The sequence below is a fragment of the Dromiciops gliroides genome, chromosome 5 (assembly GCF_019393635.1).
Source record: "Dromiciops gliroides isolate mDroGli1 chromosome 5, mDroGli1.pri, whole genome shotgun sequence".
Classification (NCBI taxonomy): domain Eukaryota; kingdom Metazoa; phylum Chordata; class Mammalia; order Microbiotheria; family Microbiotheriidae; genus Dromiciops; species Dromiciops gliroides.
In genome coordinates, this window is record NC_057865.1 from 192,143,509 (window position 1) to 192,159,073 (window position 15,565).

Below are 15,565 nucleotides of genomic sequence, written 5' to 3' on the forward strand. Positions count from 1 at the left end.
TTTTTTTTTTTTTTTTTTTTTTAGTGAGGCAATTGGGGTTGTGACTTGCCCAGAGTCACACAGCTAGTAAGTGTTAAGTGTCTGAGGCCAGATTTGAACTCAGGTCCTCCTGACTCCAGGGCTGGTGCTCTATCCACTGCGCCACCTAGCTGCCCCTCAGATGTCTTTTTAAAAAGATTACATATCTAGAATCTCAGTGAATGAGTAGATCAGATCACTTTTCTCCCAACCCTAGAGAATGCAAAACAGAACACTGATGGGCTCCTAGCTGCAAGAGACCTAAGAAAGAAGGTGGGGAGGGGCAGCAAAGAGTCAAAAGGAGGACCTGAGTTCAAATCCAACTGTAGACACCTGGCATTTATTAGTGGTGTGACCCTGAGCAAGCAACACTGTCCCTAAGTCATGACCCTATTTAGGAATACAGCTTGATATAGATGTCCAGGAATGGTTCAGGGGTTAGAAGACCTAAGGTGAAATCTTATTTGTCACTTCCCATTAGACTCTAAGTTCCTTGAGAGCAAGGAACTATTTTTTGCTTTTCTGTGTATCACCAGCCGTTAGTACAATGTCTGTCGCATACTTGGTGCTTAATATATGCTTAGTAAATGTTTATTGACTGTCTGTCATTGAGCAAACCTGTGCCTGTAAAATGAGGGAGTTTACTAGATGACCTTTAAAGCCTCTTCTAGAAAAGAGGCTCCCACAAGCTCCCCTTAACTTCTGGAATTTAACCTTCTTTGCCACCATGATTTTTTTTTTGGGGGGGGGGAGGCAATTGGGGTTAAGTGACTTGCCCAGGGTCACACAGCTAGTAAGTGTCTGAGGCCAGATTTGAACTCAGGTCCTCCTGACTTCAGGGCCAGTGCTCTATCCACTGTGCCACCTGGCTGCCCCTGCCACCATGATTTTTAACCCTATGATCCTTCCAGCTAGCTGTAAAGCTCTAATGGCTCTAATGAGGACTTCAGTTATTGTGAGAAAAGGGAGAGGTATTGGGACTAGATCCATGATTTCATGAATATAGACACTTTCCAGAGGAGGACTCTCCCTCTGCCAACGCAGGTCTGCATTTTATCCTCAATTTATAGCCTCAGAGTTGAACTAGAACACAAAGAGGTCAGGGACTTGACCAGGGTCATACAAAGAGTATCTGTTAAGAGTGAAAATTTGAACCTAGTTCCACAAAAGGGGAAATATATACATACATGTACATATACATGTATATGTATGTATATGCACATGAATATGGAAACACATACATATACCTACTGAGAAAAGAGAGAGAGAGAAAGAAAAGAAAAGAGAGGAGAGGGGAGCTGAGGAAAGGAGAGGAGAGGAGAGGAAAGGAAAGGAAAGGAGAGGAGAGAGAGAGTTCAGTGGATAGAGATGCTGGACTTGGGGTCAGAAAGATCCGAATTCAAATCTTGCCTCAGACAATTATAATCTCTGTGTAATCTTGAGAAAATCACTTAATTTCTCTCAGCCTCAGTTTTCTCATTTGCAAAATTTCTCATTTTCTCATTTACTATAATAATAGCACCTACTTCACAGGGTTGTTGTGAGGATTGAATAATATATAATAGATGTAGAGTACTATATGAATGCTAGTATACACACATATATGTATACACACACATACATACATACATATATATATATATATATATATATATACACTTCTGTAAAAGCATAACTAGGGAAGCTAGCTTTGGGTTAGATATCATAGCAGTGAAGTGTTAAATTATAGAATACATGGGGGCTGCTAGGTGGCGCAGTGGATAGAGCACTGGCCCTGGATTCAGGAGTACCTGAGTTCAAATTCAGCCTCAGACACTTGACACGTACTAGCTGTGTGACCCTGGGCAAGTCACTTAACCCCCATTGCCCTGCAAAAAAAAAATTATAGAATACATTTGGCCGGTGGGGTTCATGTATGTAGCTAAGGTAGAGCAGTGCATAGAATGCTGGGGCTAGAGTCAAGAAGACCTGAGTTCAGATTTGGCCTCAGATATTTATTAACTGTGTGACCCTGAGCAAATCACTTAAACCTCTGTTTGCCTCAGTTTCCTTATTTGTAAAATGAAGATTAATAATAGTACCAACCTCCCAGGGTCACTGTGAAGATAAAGTGAAACAAAAATCATAAAGTGCTTAGCACAGTTGGCACATGGTAAGCCCTATAGAAATGCTAGCTATTATTACTATGCTTCTTTTCTTGAAGTTTTAAAAATAGGAATAGGTTAGATACTTATTCTAAGCGATTTAGGAATAATCCTGTGGGGCAGCAAATCATACCATTCATTGATTGATTGTTGTTCGTATTTATTAGTGCAGGCGCCTAATAAATGTTTGTCCATTGATGTCTGGAATTCCCTTTCTCTCTCCTCTCCCTCTGCCCCACGATCCCTTGGAACACAGCATCAGCAAAACACCAGTGGAGCAGTGTAGAACTTCCTTCTCAGCTCCCTGTTTACTTCGGGGTTAGGTCAAGGAGGTCAGAAAGCAATATACGCTTCGAAGCCGATGGCCAAGCCAGGGAGTGGCCGGTTTTAGGGGCCACGTCAGGACCCCTCCCCTTAGCGAGACAGGGTTAATTAATAGAGGAGAGCCAGGGAGGGGCTGAACGGGAACTCCTCAAACTGTTGCCACAGAGGGAGGCTCCGGAGACATCAAAGCGGAGGCAGAGAGGAGCCAGCCCCAACGCAGCAATGGCCCGCTTCGGCTGCTTCGGGTGGCTCCAGCTGTGGCCGCTGCAGGCGCTGCTACTGCTGCAAACTTTCTGGGCTCCGGTGATCCGAGCAGGTGAGAGCGCCAGTGTGCAGGGGGAGCCTCAGGGGGCTGCGGGGAGGCTAGCGGAAGGTGGGAGAGAGGAAGAGGCCAGGTCTGGATGGAAGAGGGCCTTAGATTATCTGCTTCTGACCCAGGGGGTGACCCACGACCCAGCAGCGGCGCCTGATTTTCTCTCCCAGGTGATGGAAGGCTCTGGGGCAGGGGGCGGGCAGCCAGCAGCTCCAACTCCTTGGCCCTCGGTGCTCCACGTTGCGCACGCCCAGCTCAGTGCCTCGCTGCCAGGCTGCAGCCAGTGGTACAAAGTTTATTTCTAGCTGCTTGTTGCTTTGGGCGAATGCCAAGAAACGGGCTTCTTTCTGCGGAGAATCTGAGCTCTCCCCAAGCGGCACCTTCAGCTGTCCCATTCTTCTAACCCAGCCTTTTCTATACGAGGCTCTGTTTTGGGGGATTTGGGATTTTTCGTTTTGTTTTGTTTTTTGCGCCCTGAAAAGTTTGGCCAGAAGTCATTGTACTCAGTAAGTTGCCAAGTTTTCCCGACCTTAACATTGCATACCAAACGGGTGCAATTTGGGTTGGGATGTCTAAAGGCATCTGAAGAGTTTGACCACGTTAGGCAAGAGCGAAATCCAGTGTGTGCAGAATTGGAATTAACTTTCGATGACGACTCGGAATTCAGGCAGGATCTCCTAAAAAGGTTGGAATTTAAACGTATCTCCCCTCAATCCACCCCCCCCGTCCTTCCCCCCCCCCCCCCCCCCCCCGCTTTTCCCAATGTATTTGCGGAGTTTGTAGTTTCTGTTCCCAATGGAAAAAATTGACAGGGATGAAACACTTCGGAAAGGTGGAAGGCTTTGGGGCGGATTCTTTTTTATTTATTTCATAATCTAATTTTGGTGCTAACCTTGCGCAAGAATGGGGTGGGGTTGCTGTTAAGAAGGTGTTTTCATTTGAACTGACTGGGGTGGGGGTGGGGGTGGGGGTGGGGGGCGACTTTTGTGTTTAGAGTGACTCCCGCAAGCTCTGAGATGTTAGTTCCTCTTTTTATCAACTTCAAGGCGAATTCATCTCAGCCAGCCTCCTTCCCACCGAAGAAATCTCTGGTCCAGTCCCTCTCCTCGGTCTTTAGTGTAAAGAAGTTGGTACACCCACTCCCTCCTTTGTACTTCAACTAAGAAACCAACAAATTGACGGATAAATCATCTTAGCGTACTTCTCCGTCGATTCAGTGGGAGTGGGCAGATATGGGGAAAGTGTGACTTGTGATTTCACAGGTGCAGGGAATTCCCCGTTAGGGGGACTTCCTCTCCCCACTCCACCACACCCCACCCCAATGCATATCATCCACCACAACGCAGTTTTTAATCTTAGGGAGGCACAGAGAAATTGTGTCCTGTCCAAGGTCAATCAGCCAGTAATGTGAAAAGCAAGACCTTTGAAGTCTGACTTCCCGAACTCTTGGTTTTGTTTTTTGTTTGTTTATTTGTTTTTTGCGGGGCAATGAGGGTTAAGTGACTTGCCCAAGGTCACACAGCTAGTACGTGTTAAGTGTCTGAGGCCGCATTTGAACTCAGGTCCTCGGAATCCAGGGCCGGTGTGCCACCTAGCTGTCCTCCCCCACCCCCACCCCCCAACTCTTTACTCTTTATATACGATTTGATTTTCAGTCCTGCCTTTGGGTATTGCCAAGATGACTTTGAAAGTAGGTATGCCAGGGAGGGTGGGGATCGTCCCAAAAATGGCTTTTGTGCTGCTAGCAGCGGAGGATTAGATGAAGTATGAGGGGGAAAGGGCAGATGATTACTTGTTCACTCCCTTTGCCTCTCCTTTCTTTGATGCTGTTCTTTTGGGAGATGGTAATTGAATTACACCTATGAATTATCCAGAACCATGTTTTCATCATGTGTGAAGTTTGAGGAGGCAGGAGGAGAGTTAGAGGGAGCATGGGCGTACTTCTTGTTTTTCCTGGGATGAGTAGTGAGTAAACAAATTGGAAAAATAAATCCATGTGGGAATGTTGGGAGATTGAGTTGGCTCTTTAGTGCCAGGTAGGGTTAGGATAAGTGGAGAGAAATGGAACTGACCTTTTTGAAAGGGAGAATGAGACCGGTGTGTGGACATTCCAACTGATTCTGAAGGCTTATGCCTCAGGCTACACTGTTTCTCTAGTGGCAGCATTGGCAACACAAAAGCTATCTAGGCAGATGGGCCAGGGACTACATATATTTGTACCAAGACCAAGCGGATAGAGCACAGGACCTAAAGTCCTGAAGACTCGAGTTCAAATCCAGCCTCAGACACTTAATAGCTGTGTCACCCTGGGCAAATCACCTGACCTGTAAATCATCTGTAAAAAGAGGTGGAGAAGGAAATGGAAAACCACTCCAGTATCTTTGCCAAGAAAAACCCAGATGGGTTCACAAAAAGCCTGAAATGGCTAAACAACATATTTAAACAGCATTCTTACTCTGAAACTGAAAAGCAGTCTCTTGTCGCAAGATTCTTCAGGAGGCTTAAGCTGACCTAGATGCTTTCAAGTTTCGACTCACTGACTTCTGTGATTAGGAAGCCACTGGGAACCCTTTCTTATACGGGTACTGAAAGATGGCCAGAATATACCCTGGCTAGGATATTTCCTGGCAGCAAGCACTGGAACTTTTGCTCTCAACATAAAAGTCACTGTGTATGATCTTGTAAGATGACTGGGTTGCCCAATAGACAGAGCACTAGGTGGCCCAGTAAATAAAGACTCATCTTCTAGGGTTCAAATCTGGTCTCAGACACTTATTGGCTGTATGACCCTGGGCAAGTCACTTAACCCTGCTTGCTTCACTTCCTCATCTATAAAATGAGTTAGGAAAGAAAATGGCAAAGCATTCTAGTATCTTTGCTAAGAAAACCCCAAATTCATTTTATCTCTTGTAATAAGATGGAGGCATCTAGGTGGGTGCTGGGCCTGGAATCAGAAAGACCCAAGTTCAAATCCAACCTCAAACAATCACTAGGTGTGTGACCCTGGACAAGTCATTTAACTTCTGTTTGCCTTAATCCACTAGAGAAGGAAATGGAAAACTACTCCAGTATTTTTGCCAAGAAGACCCCAAATGGAGTTGCAAAGAGTCAGACGTAACTGAACAACAATAACAACAAATAAAGTGAATACTCACCAATCAGAGCCTGGGGTCACAGTGGTGAAACTTGCAGTTACAGGTTTCTAACTGAAAGAGATGGGAGAATAGACCACATAAAAAGGAGATAGCAAACAAGGGAAATATAATGAAACTGAATGTTGATTATAATCACCAAATTTTGGGGCAGCTAGGTGGCACAGTGGATAAAACACCGGCCCTGGATTCAGGAGGACCTGAGTTCAAATCTGGCCTCAGACACTTGACACTTACTAGCGGCATGACCCTGGGCAAGTCATTTAACCCTCATTGCCTCGACAAAAAAAAAACAAAACAAAACAAAAAATGTCACCAAATTTGAATCTGGAGAAAAGTACTTGTCTTCCTTCCTGGTTGGGGACTACAGGTGTAAAATATTCTATTATACTCTCAGATACTGTCAATATGTCAGCTGGTTTTACTGAACTGGTTTTTTTTCCCTGTTTCTTTTATTTTTATTTTCTTTTATTGTATTTTTTGCGGGGCAATGAGGCAATGAGGATTAAGTGACTTGCCCAGGGTCACACAGCTAGTAAATGTCAAGTGTCTGAGGCTGGATTTGAACTCAGGTCCTCCAGAATCCAGGCCTGGTGCTTTATCCACTGTACCACCTAGCTGCCCTCCCCTTTTCATCCTATAAATTGGCATCTTAAATAAAAAGAAAAACAGTATTTTTAGTAGACCTTTGCTTCAGGGAGAAGGTTGGGTACAACATCCCAAAGGTAAATCCAGCCTTTTGTCCTTTTCTTGTTCATTCTGGGCCCTGTTTATCATCCCCTTTTCAACACCCGTCCAAGTTATATAGTCTAAGTTAGATACATTGACAGACAAGGTTCTTCTAATCAAATAGATATCATAGTCTAGAGAAGAGGCATTCTTCAGCCATTTATTTTTTCTTGTGTGGCATAGGCTAAATAGACTCAATAATTATTTGTGTCCAGAGAAGTGCTCCTCTGTCCCCATCTTTTCTTGGACAACTTAAATCAGAATCAAAGACAAAAATATCCTTCTTTAGGACTTGAGCTGATGCAGGAATGATTTAAAAATTCTTTCACAGTGATTTACTTTTGTAATTTCTTGTTTATAAAACATATGAACTTCCTCTGAGATGCTAAAGAGAAGTACATTCTGCTGGGGTTCTGCTTTAGGAATAGTTTCCCTATTTCAGTTCTGTTTTTATCTCATTAAAGTCATATTAATGTCAGTTATGAAATCTCAAATGATTCCTTTCCTTCCATGTTTTGGTTTGGGAGTAGGGGTGGATTTTGGTGTTGGTTGTTTTTGTGTGGGGTTTCTTTCTTTCTTTTTGGCATTTCATTTGGTCTCCTTTTAATCAAGTACATTCAGGCCTCTCATGGAAATAACTATTTATATTTTGAAGTCTTTTAGAAATTTTATTTTTAAATATGCTCCTACAAAAGCTGCCTTAATCATCTTAAGTAGCTTTTATGTTATACTACAAAACAAGAATTTACTTAGCCTATTAAAATATGGAACAATTAGTAATAATAATTAGAAAGGCATTTTAGCCTAAAGGATTAAAATCTATACAAACCATAGGATTGCAGAGTAATTATCCCCAGGAAAATGGTGAAAGCCCCATGCAGTAGCAAGTTTGGCTTAAGCAAACCACAAAGAGACACATTCCTGTCTTAAGATGTGTAACTTGGAGGCAGCTAGGTGGTGCAGTGGATAAAACACCAGCCCTGGATTCAGGAGGACCTGAGTTCAAAATAGGCCTCAGACACTTTGACACTTACTAGCTGTGTGACCCTGGGCAAGTTACTTAACCCTCATTACCCTGCCTCCCTCCCCCCAAAAAAGTTTTAAAAATGAGATATGTAACTCAGCCTTGCTAGGGGGATGAGAGTTCTCTTGCAAATTCAGTAATACACCAGATGTATGGTTATTTAAAACCAAGGATCAACATGTTCTAGTTCAGGTATGCATCTGTTCCCAAATGTAATCGAATTCATCTTTAAATGATTCAATGAAGCTATTAAAGATGAAGAATAATCCAAAATTCTCAATCTGGCATCCAGCAAGCATTTATTGAGTACCTACTATGTGCTGGGGATTATTTTAGGTGTTGGAGATAAAAAGACCTAAATGAAACTGTCCCTCCATTCAAGGAGTTAATATTCTACTGTGGAAAAACAGAATTTACAGAGAAAAATACATCCAGACAGAGCAAATACAAAATTATTTGGAAAGGGTGGAGGTAGAAGTGCCTTTGGACCTGGGGAGACCAAGAAAGGCTTCTTGTAGGAGATCACAGGATACTATATTTAGAGCTGGAAGAGTCTTTGGAGACCATGTAGTTCAAAGTCTTCATTTTGTATATTAGCAAACTGAGGCTTGGAGAAATTAAGTGACACACAGGTCACATAGGCAAAAAGTGGGAGAGGTAAGATTCTATCTTAAATCTTCTGGATCCAAATCTAATACTCTGGAGGAGGGGGCAGCTAGGTGGCACAGTGAATAAAGCACTAGCCCTGGATTCAGGAGAACCTGAGTTCAAATCCGACCTCAGACACTTGACACTTAACTAGCTGTGTGACCCTGGGCAAGTCACTTAACCCTCACTGTCCTGCAAAAAAGCAAAGAACCCTACCAAATCCAATGCTCCTTCATGGTATCCATACTTTGAAGAAAGCATGGGACTGTATAAGGCAGAAGGCTTACTATGTATATGCCAGACCCTACATCAAGAGGGGAGGAGAACATTCTAGAACTTGGAGGAGGGAGTTTAGTTAAGGTTATTTAAGGAAGTATTAATCTCATAAAGCACCATACAGATATTAATTGACTAAAGGTCTTCGCAGGTGAAAGAGAGAGATGTCGAGTCATAGAAGAACAAGGAGGAAAAATGTTTTGAACACAGGAAAATGTAAGCTTCTTGAGGGCAAGGATTGCTTACTTTTTGTTTTTGTATTGTTGGTGTCTAGCATAGTACTTTGCACATAGTAGATACTTGATAAATTGTTTCTGGAATTAAATATAATTAAAACAAATCCCAAACAATTAGGCTACAAATAATATCATTCAGACCAAGAAAAAGTTCAACACAGGTGTGGTAAGATGTGCCAGGCATGATAAAAGTTCAGTTCAACTCAACAAGAATTTACTGAATTCCTGCTAAGAAGGCTTAAAAATGGGTCATCCAATTCCAAAGGACTTATGATGACAAATGTTAACCACTGTCAGAGAAAAAATTGGTAGAGTCTAACTGCAGATTGAAGCATACTTTTTACTTTCTTTCTTATTCTTGGGTTTTTTGTCGGTTTTTTTTTTTGCAACATGGCTAATATGGAAATGTTTTACATAACTGCACATGTATAAGCAATATAAAATTGCTTGCCTTCTCAAGAAAGGGAAGAGTGAGTGAGAAATTTTGGAACTCAAAACTTAAAAAAATGAATATTAAAAATTTTTGTTTACATGTAATTGAGAAAATACAATTTTAAAAATAATTTTTTAAAAAATGGGTCCTGCAGGCAGTGAGGTGGCACAGTAAGTAGATAAAGCACCAGCTCTGGATTAAGGAGGACCTGAGTTCAAATCTGGCCTTAGACACTTGATACTTACTAGCTGTGTGACTCTGGGCAAGTCACTTAACCTTCATTGCCCTGCAAAAGCAAACAAAATACTGGGTCCTCCAACCCTTTGGTGCCCTTGAAACTGTTTCTTTATATCCATATTTCTCTTGTTTTTAGTGAATGATCTTTTCCTCCCTTTTTATATGACTTTATACTGTTCCTACACAAGCAAGGCATCAGTCCACATTGTTGGCAAAGAGATCCAAGTGCTCACATTTATACCACAAATAATCTTTTCTCAAAATTGTTCAGATCTTATCTTAGAGTTGTTTCTTTATATACATATATTAACAGTGCATATTTAAATCAAGTTCTTTTTCAACTACTATTAAATATTGAAATGTTCATCTACAACAGTGACAATATCTGATATATGTTGACAATTAAGCTAAACTTCTTCCTTTACGTTGGGGTGAGTGGAAGATGAAATTATTGAGGAAATAAAGGTTTGAGCTCCCAGGCATATAAATTTATTGAGCAGTGCATGCCACTTGCCTAACAAATCAGGACCAGGCCTTCCTCAGCTTTGACACTGGACCCTGAATTCAGGGAGAGACAGACTCCCCCTGCCCCCCACAGGGCAATGAGGGTTAAGTGACTTGCCCAGGGTCACACAGCTAGTTAAGTGTCAACTGTCTGAGGCCGGATTTGAACTCAGGGAGTCTTGAATCCAGGGCCGGTGCTTTATCCACTGTGCCACCTAGCTGCCCCTGAGAGACAGACTTTTATGCATTAAAAACAATCAAATAAGACCAATTAATTTTTAAAAACAACTAACCAGGATACAATATTAGGTAATGTGATTTCTACTTGGAGGAAAGATTAGGGACTTTCCAAGGTGGATGAGGAAGAGTGAACAGGTGCAATTCCCTGAAAATAGAAAAAAAAAAAAAAGGTGTCCCACTCCCTTCAAGTGACAATCAAAGGAACATGGAAACAGTAACTGACAAGTACAGGGCCAGTTTTCATTTAAGACATATGGGTTGCTCAAGATGTGTAATTGTGAGAAAACTGTGTATCCATCTTCAGATCTGACTAGTTTTCTGGTCAGCATAACTTGAGTCTTTAATTAAGGGCTTCTAAGTGGGGGAAGCAAGATGGCACAGTGTATAAAGCACAGGCCCTGGATTAAAGTGGACCTGAGTTCAAATCTGATCTCAGACACTGTGTGACCCTGGGCAAGTCACTTAACCCTCATTGCCCTGAAAAAAAAGAAAAAGGGTCTCTAAGCAGCAGGGAGAGGTGGTCCAGTTTCTCAGCCACACAGAACTAGGTTCAAACAATGCAATAAGGCTTTCTCCCAATTCTCACAATTGAATAAAGTTTTCTTACAAGACAGAAATTGGACTAGACCCATAATTGAATAGAAAGGGAACTGAGCCAGCTCCAGAATTGAGTCACAACATGGAGTTGGTGTGGTTCACTCAATTCCTATGAATCTCCTAAAGGACAAAATGTTAAATAGAGGGAAGAGATGTCATGGTCATCCTTTATAATCTCTGAATTGTATTTATGTATTTGAATACATTATTTTGAGAGGGGGTCCATTGGCTTCCCTAGATTGTCAAAGGGGTCAGGAAGGGTGGAAGACATGGATTTTGGACTTCTCTAACCTACCTTCTATCCTTTGGACCTTCTCAGTTACCACACATCACACTATCTCATCACCCCTCTTGCTTCACTTCTTTTGATCTTGTTCTATTATATCTTGCCCTCTTATGTAGTTTTCATTTCCATTTGGTCTCAGTTGAAAGTTGTTTTGGTCTTCAGAGAATCAATTTCTTGGGTAAGGTTTACCACTTTTTCTTCGAAGCTATTTATTCTCCTTCCAATTCTGTCTTATGGGGCTTTTATTATACTCCCCCCTTTTATCTCTTGCTTGATTTCTTCTAGGTATACATATAGTTCTTTTGAAATTTTTTTCCTTTGAGTCTCTATTTGCAGTTGTTACAGTTACTTACCCACCCTTTTTTGTCAATCTCTTCAATTAAAATAACTTTTGATATTGCTTGGTGTTGTCTTTGATTCACACATTTCTAGCTTTGGTTCCTGAATTGGGATTTTGCTTCATGATCAAGGTCTGTTCCCTGCTGCCCTTTTGGTTGGACAGTGTCACCTTGGATCCCTTGGGTTCTTGTGCTGAACACCACCTGTATAGGTTAAGCTCCCCTGGATCTCTGACCAGGGAGCTATATTTTCAGGGCCCTCTCTAGAATCTTAGGACAAAATGTTAATGAGCCCAGGAGCCTGGGGTTTCCTGGTCTGAACATGGAGGGACCTCACTTGGTTACTGCTTGCTGCTACTCCCCTCTGGCTTCAAAAGTCCCTACCCAGGGGCTCTATGATCACCCTTCAGCTTTCTTAGGTGAGCTCTTTGCTCTTTCTGCCTCTAGTTACAGAGCCCAGCAGGTTATACATGTTGAAACTCTGGTCATACTAGAAAGCTACCTATTACCTGTGCTGGCCTTGCTGGAGGAGTCTCATTTCTATTGGCCATAGTCTTCTGATGGATTTTGTGTCATTCTGGGTGGAAGAAGTTATTGTGGTTTTTCGTTGGATTTATGGATCATTGTTCATTCTGGTATGAACAGGGGAGCTAGGTAGTCTACTGCCTGTTTCTACAGCCATCTTGACAGGAAGTCCCCAGTGTGTACTAAAAGAACCAAGAAATTTGGAGGTAGGATCAGGACAGTGAATGGCGGTGGAAGGCTGGGAAAGACAGTTGCCAAGGTGGAAATTTGATGTCCTGTGAAGTAATCATGATGGCACGAGTGGGTCATAACAGAGTTTGATATCAAGATCAAAATCAAGAGTTCCAACTGTCCCTTCTCATGGAATTTGAGTAACACTCTCTGATCTCTTCCAACCCTCCTTAATTGTTCCTTGATCACACTTGATCTGGACTCTGGCCTCCCTTGAACAAGAGACAGATGAGCATACTTCCCATTACGCACAGTCTGGATGTCATTAAATGTGAGTGTGGCTTAACTATATTGGGCTACAATGAGTCTTCCAGGGTTAACCTGGCATTTTCAGTACCTTAAAGTACATAATACTCTATGGTTAGAAGAAAGAATAACATAGAAAAGAGTTAAAGGGCAGCTAGGTGGTGCAGTGGATAAAAAGCACCAGCCCTGGATTCAGAAGGGCCTGAGTTCAAATCTGACCTCAGACACTTGATACCTACTAGCTGTGTGACCCTGGGCAAGTCACTTAACCCTCATTGTCCCCCACACAAAAAAATCATGAATGAAAACTAGATGAGAAAAGAGTAAAAAATGAATGTATATATTTTTTTCTTCCTCCTTCAGAAATCCACTATGCAACTGTATATTGGAACTCCTCCACTTTGTCAGTAGATGTCAAAAATGAATTAGACCCAACTGGAGATGCATACGGTTTTTACAATGACACTATACAAACTACAGGCTGGGGGACCTTGGAGATAAGAGCTGGTTATGGTGCTAATTCCTTGACCAATGAGCTTGTCATGTTTGTAGCTGGCTATTTAGAGGGCTACCTCACTGCACAGTAAGTATTTTTTTTTTTGCATTTGTATCCCCCAGCATCCAGAATAGAGACTGCTCCATGGTGAGAGGTTAACAAATTCTTATTGATTGATTGACTGACATTTCATTTGACTAATGTAACCAGAAACCATGATATTAATACTACCCTTACATACCCTTTTGCCCATTATCATAGATTTTAATTTTGACTTCTAATTGTGCCTTTTCTCTTCTTACATTGGACGTTAAAAATGTAAATGTGTCTAGAGTTTTTAATATGTTTATATATGAAATATATAAACAGCTAGTATTTACACCTAGAAACGAGCTCTAGCCCTCTCCTTCCACTCCCCTTCTGTAATCACATTGTTATAAAAATCTAAGCCAGTAGTTCCCAATCTTTTTGTGTCCAAAGGTCTCTTTTTATCTTCAGAAGATCTTTCAGGTTCTCACATGACAATAGTTATACTGTTGGTGTTAGTTGAGAAATATACAATGACAAAAAATGACTATGCTTTTAGTAATGGATGTGTGGAAAATCAAATTATACATCTCATACATTTCAAGGATGAATAACTTCTAGGAGGGGCATCTCAACAAAAGAAAAAAAGTCATATATAATTCTTTCAGGCCAGAAAAAGAGAGAAATGGCAATATTTAAAAACGATCTACACAAAATCCATTTTGTTACGTCATATTATTTGCCAGAGCTAAAATAAAAAAATTCAGAATGGCAGCACTTGGTGTGTACATGTGGATACACGGACCCCTTACAATAACTCTGTGACTCTTTGGGGAATTTTATCCAAAGAGTTTGGGAATTACAGTTCTAAATAATATTTTAATGAATAAAAGTTCCCTTAGGATGAGGCCAAATGTGATCAGTGCCCAAATTTGTGGCTCTCTTTATCTATCTGACCCCTTTACTTGTAGGAAGCTGTTTGAAGAAATGTACAAATTATATTTTCCTATCATTTTGTACATGGGGAAATGAAGTAAGAGACATTTACTTATTAAGAACCATATGGCAGGCCAGAGTTCATTAGAAATAAAATCTAAGAGTCTTCTACTTTTCTGACCTTGAATTAACATAATACTAATAGATGTTAAATCATTGTAAGCAAGTTTTACTGATGTTTTGTTCTAAATTTTATTAAAATAACATTCTCCTCCTTCCCTTGGTTTAAAGTATCTTAGATCACTTGGTCTTCTTTCTTTTTACAGCATTGTTGTCCATAACCTATATTTCTGAAATCATGGTAGCTACTTCTTTTCATATTGTTGCTGACTTAGAATAAGTAATAAATCTGATATTAACCTAATCCCAGGCACTAGATATTTTATTATGTGACATGTTCAATTATCATGCATCATAATCTAAGAACCCTTCCCAGGCTGACCTGCATCATACTCATTATGCCTGAAAGAACTTATTGTTCCCAAGAGTTAGTACAACTTAATTTCAATCATAGTTCTGATGAAGTCACAGGTAGAAAGATCTATAATATATGATTAAGAAAAACTTAGGATGTTTTCAAAGATGATATAAGGAGGACAGCCTTGATTTTCAGTAACAGAACCCAGATGCCACTAGAGGACCCATTCATGAAAGGAAAAGCATTCAAACACTGGCATTGTCCCATTCAGAATTTAAAAAGGAAGTAGTAATAAGTGTTTATAATTTTTTGGTTCTCTAGGAGATGTTAAGAAGTTGACAGTTGGGGGCAGCTAGGTGGTGCAGTGGATAAAGCACCAGCCTTCTTGGATTCGGGAAGACCTGAGTTCAAATCCAGCCTCAGACACTTGACACTTACTAGCTGTGTGACCCTGGGCAAGTCACTTAACCCTCATTGCCCTGCAAAAAAAAAAAAAAGAAGTTGACAGTCACACTTGGTGGAATAACTAGGAAGAGCCATGCTTCTGGAGGCCTTCAAAGAGCAAGCTGGGCTATTCTTCAAGGAGCTGTGAGACCTTTGACCTTGGCAGGCAGGTATAGGGAGGCCAGATGAGCAACCTATCCAGCAGGGACATTACATCCTTATGTCCTGACCTATCCAACTTTCAAACCAGGAAGTAAAGAAAAGGTTATTTTTAGGCCAGGAAAAAAACTTCCTTACTATTTTTAGTTTTACAAATTGTTGTTGTATAGTTGCTATAATCACGTCTGACTCTTTGTGACTCCACTTAGGGTTTTCTTGGCAAAGATACTAGAGTGGTTTACCATTTCCTTCTCCAACTCATTTTATAGATGAGGAAACTGAGTCAAACAGGGTTAAATGACTTTCCCACGGTCACATAATAGCTAGTAAGTGTCTGAGGCTGAATTTGAAAACACAAAGATGAGCCTTCCTGACTCCAGGTCCAGCACTCTACCCACTGCATCACCCAGTTGCCCCCATAGGAAAGTTGGGTGAAAACCTATATTGCCAGGCAAACCAGTAGTCTAAGATTTAAGAAAAGTGTTTTTACATGTAACAAACTAGTGCATTTAGTTGTGGAAAAT

At 41.1% G+C, this 15,565-nt stretch overlaps 1 protein-coding gene across 1 annotated transcript in view; it reads left to right on the forward strand.

Moving 5' to 3' along the window:
* The window catches only part of PLBD1 (phospholipase B domain containing 1), a 79,024-nt gene that overhangs the window by 2,386 nt on the left and 61,073 nt on the right, over positions 1 to 15,565 (forward strand). Inside the window, exons 2-3 of the mRNA XM_043967608.1 lie at positions 2,602 to 2,802; positions 12,865 to 13,084. Coding sequence (XP_043823543.1) covers positions 2,602 to 2,802; positions 12,865 to 13,084 — 421 coding nt within the window. The remainder of the gene's footprint in view (positions 1 to 2,601; positions 2,803 to 12,864; positions 13,085 to 15,565) is intronic.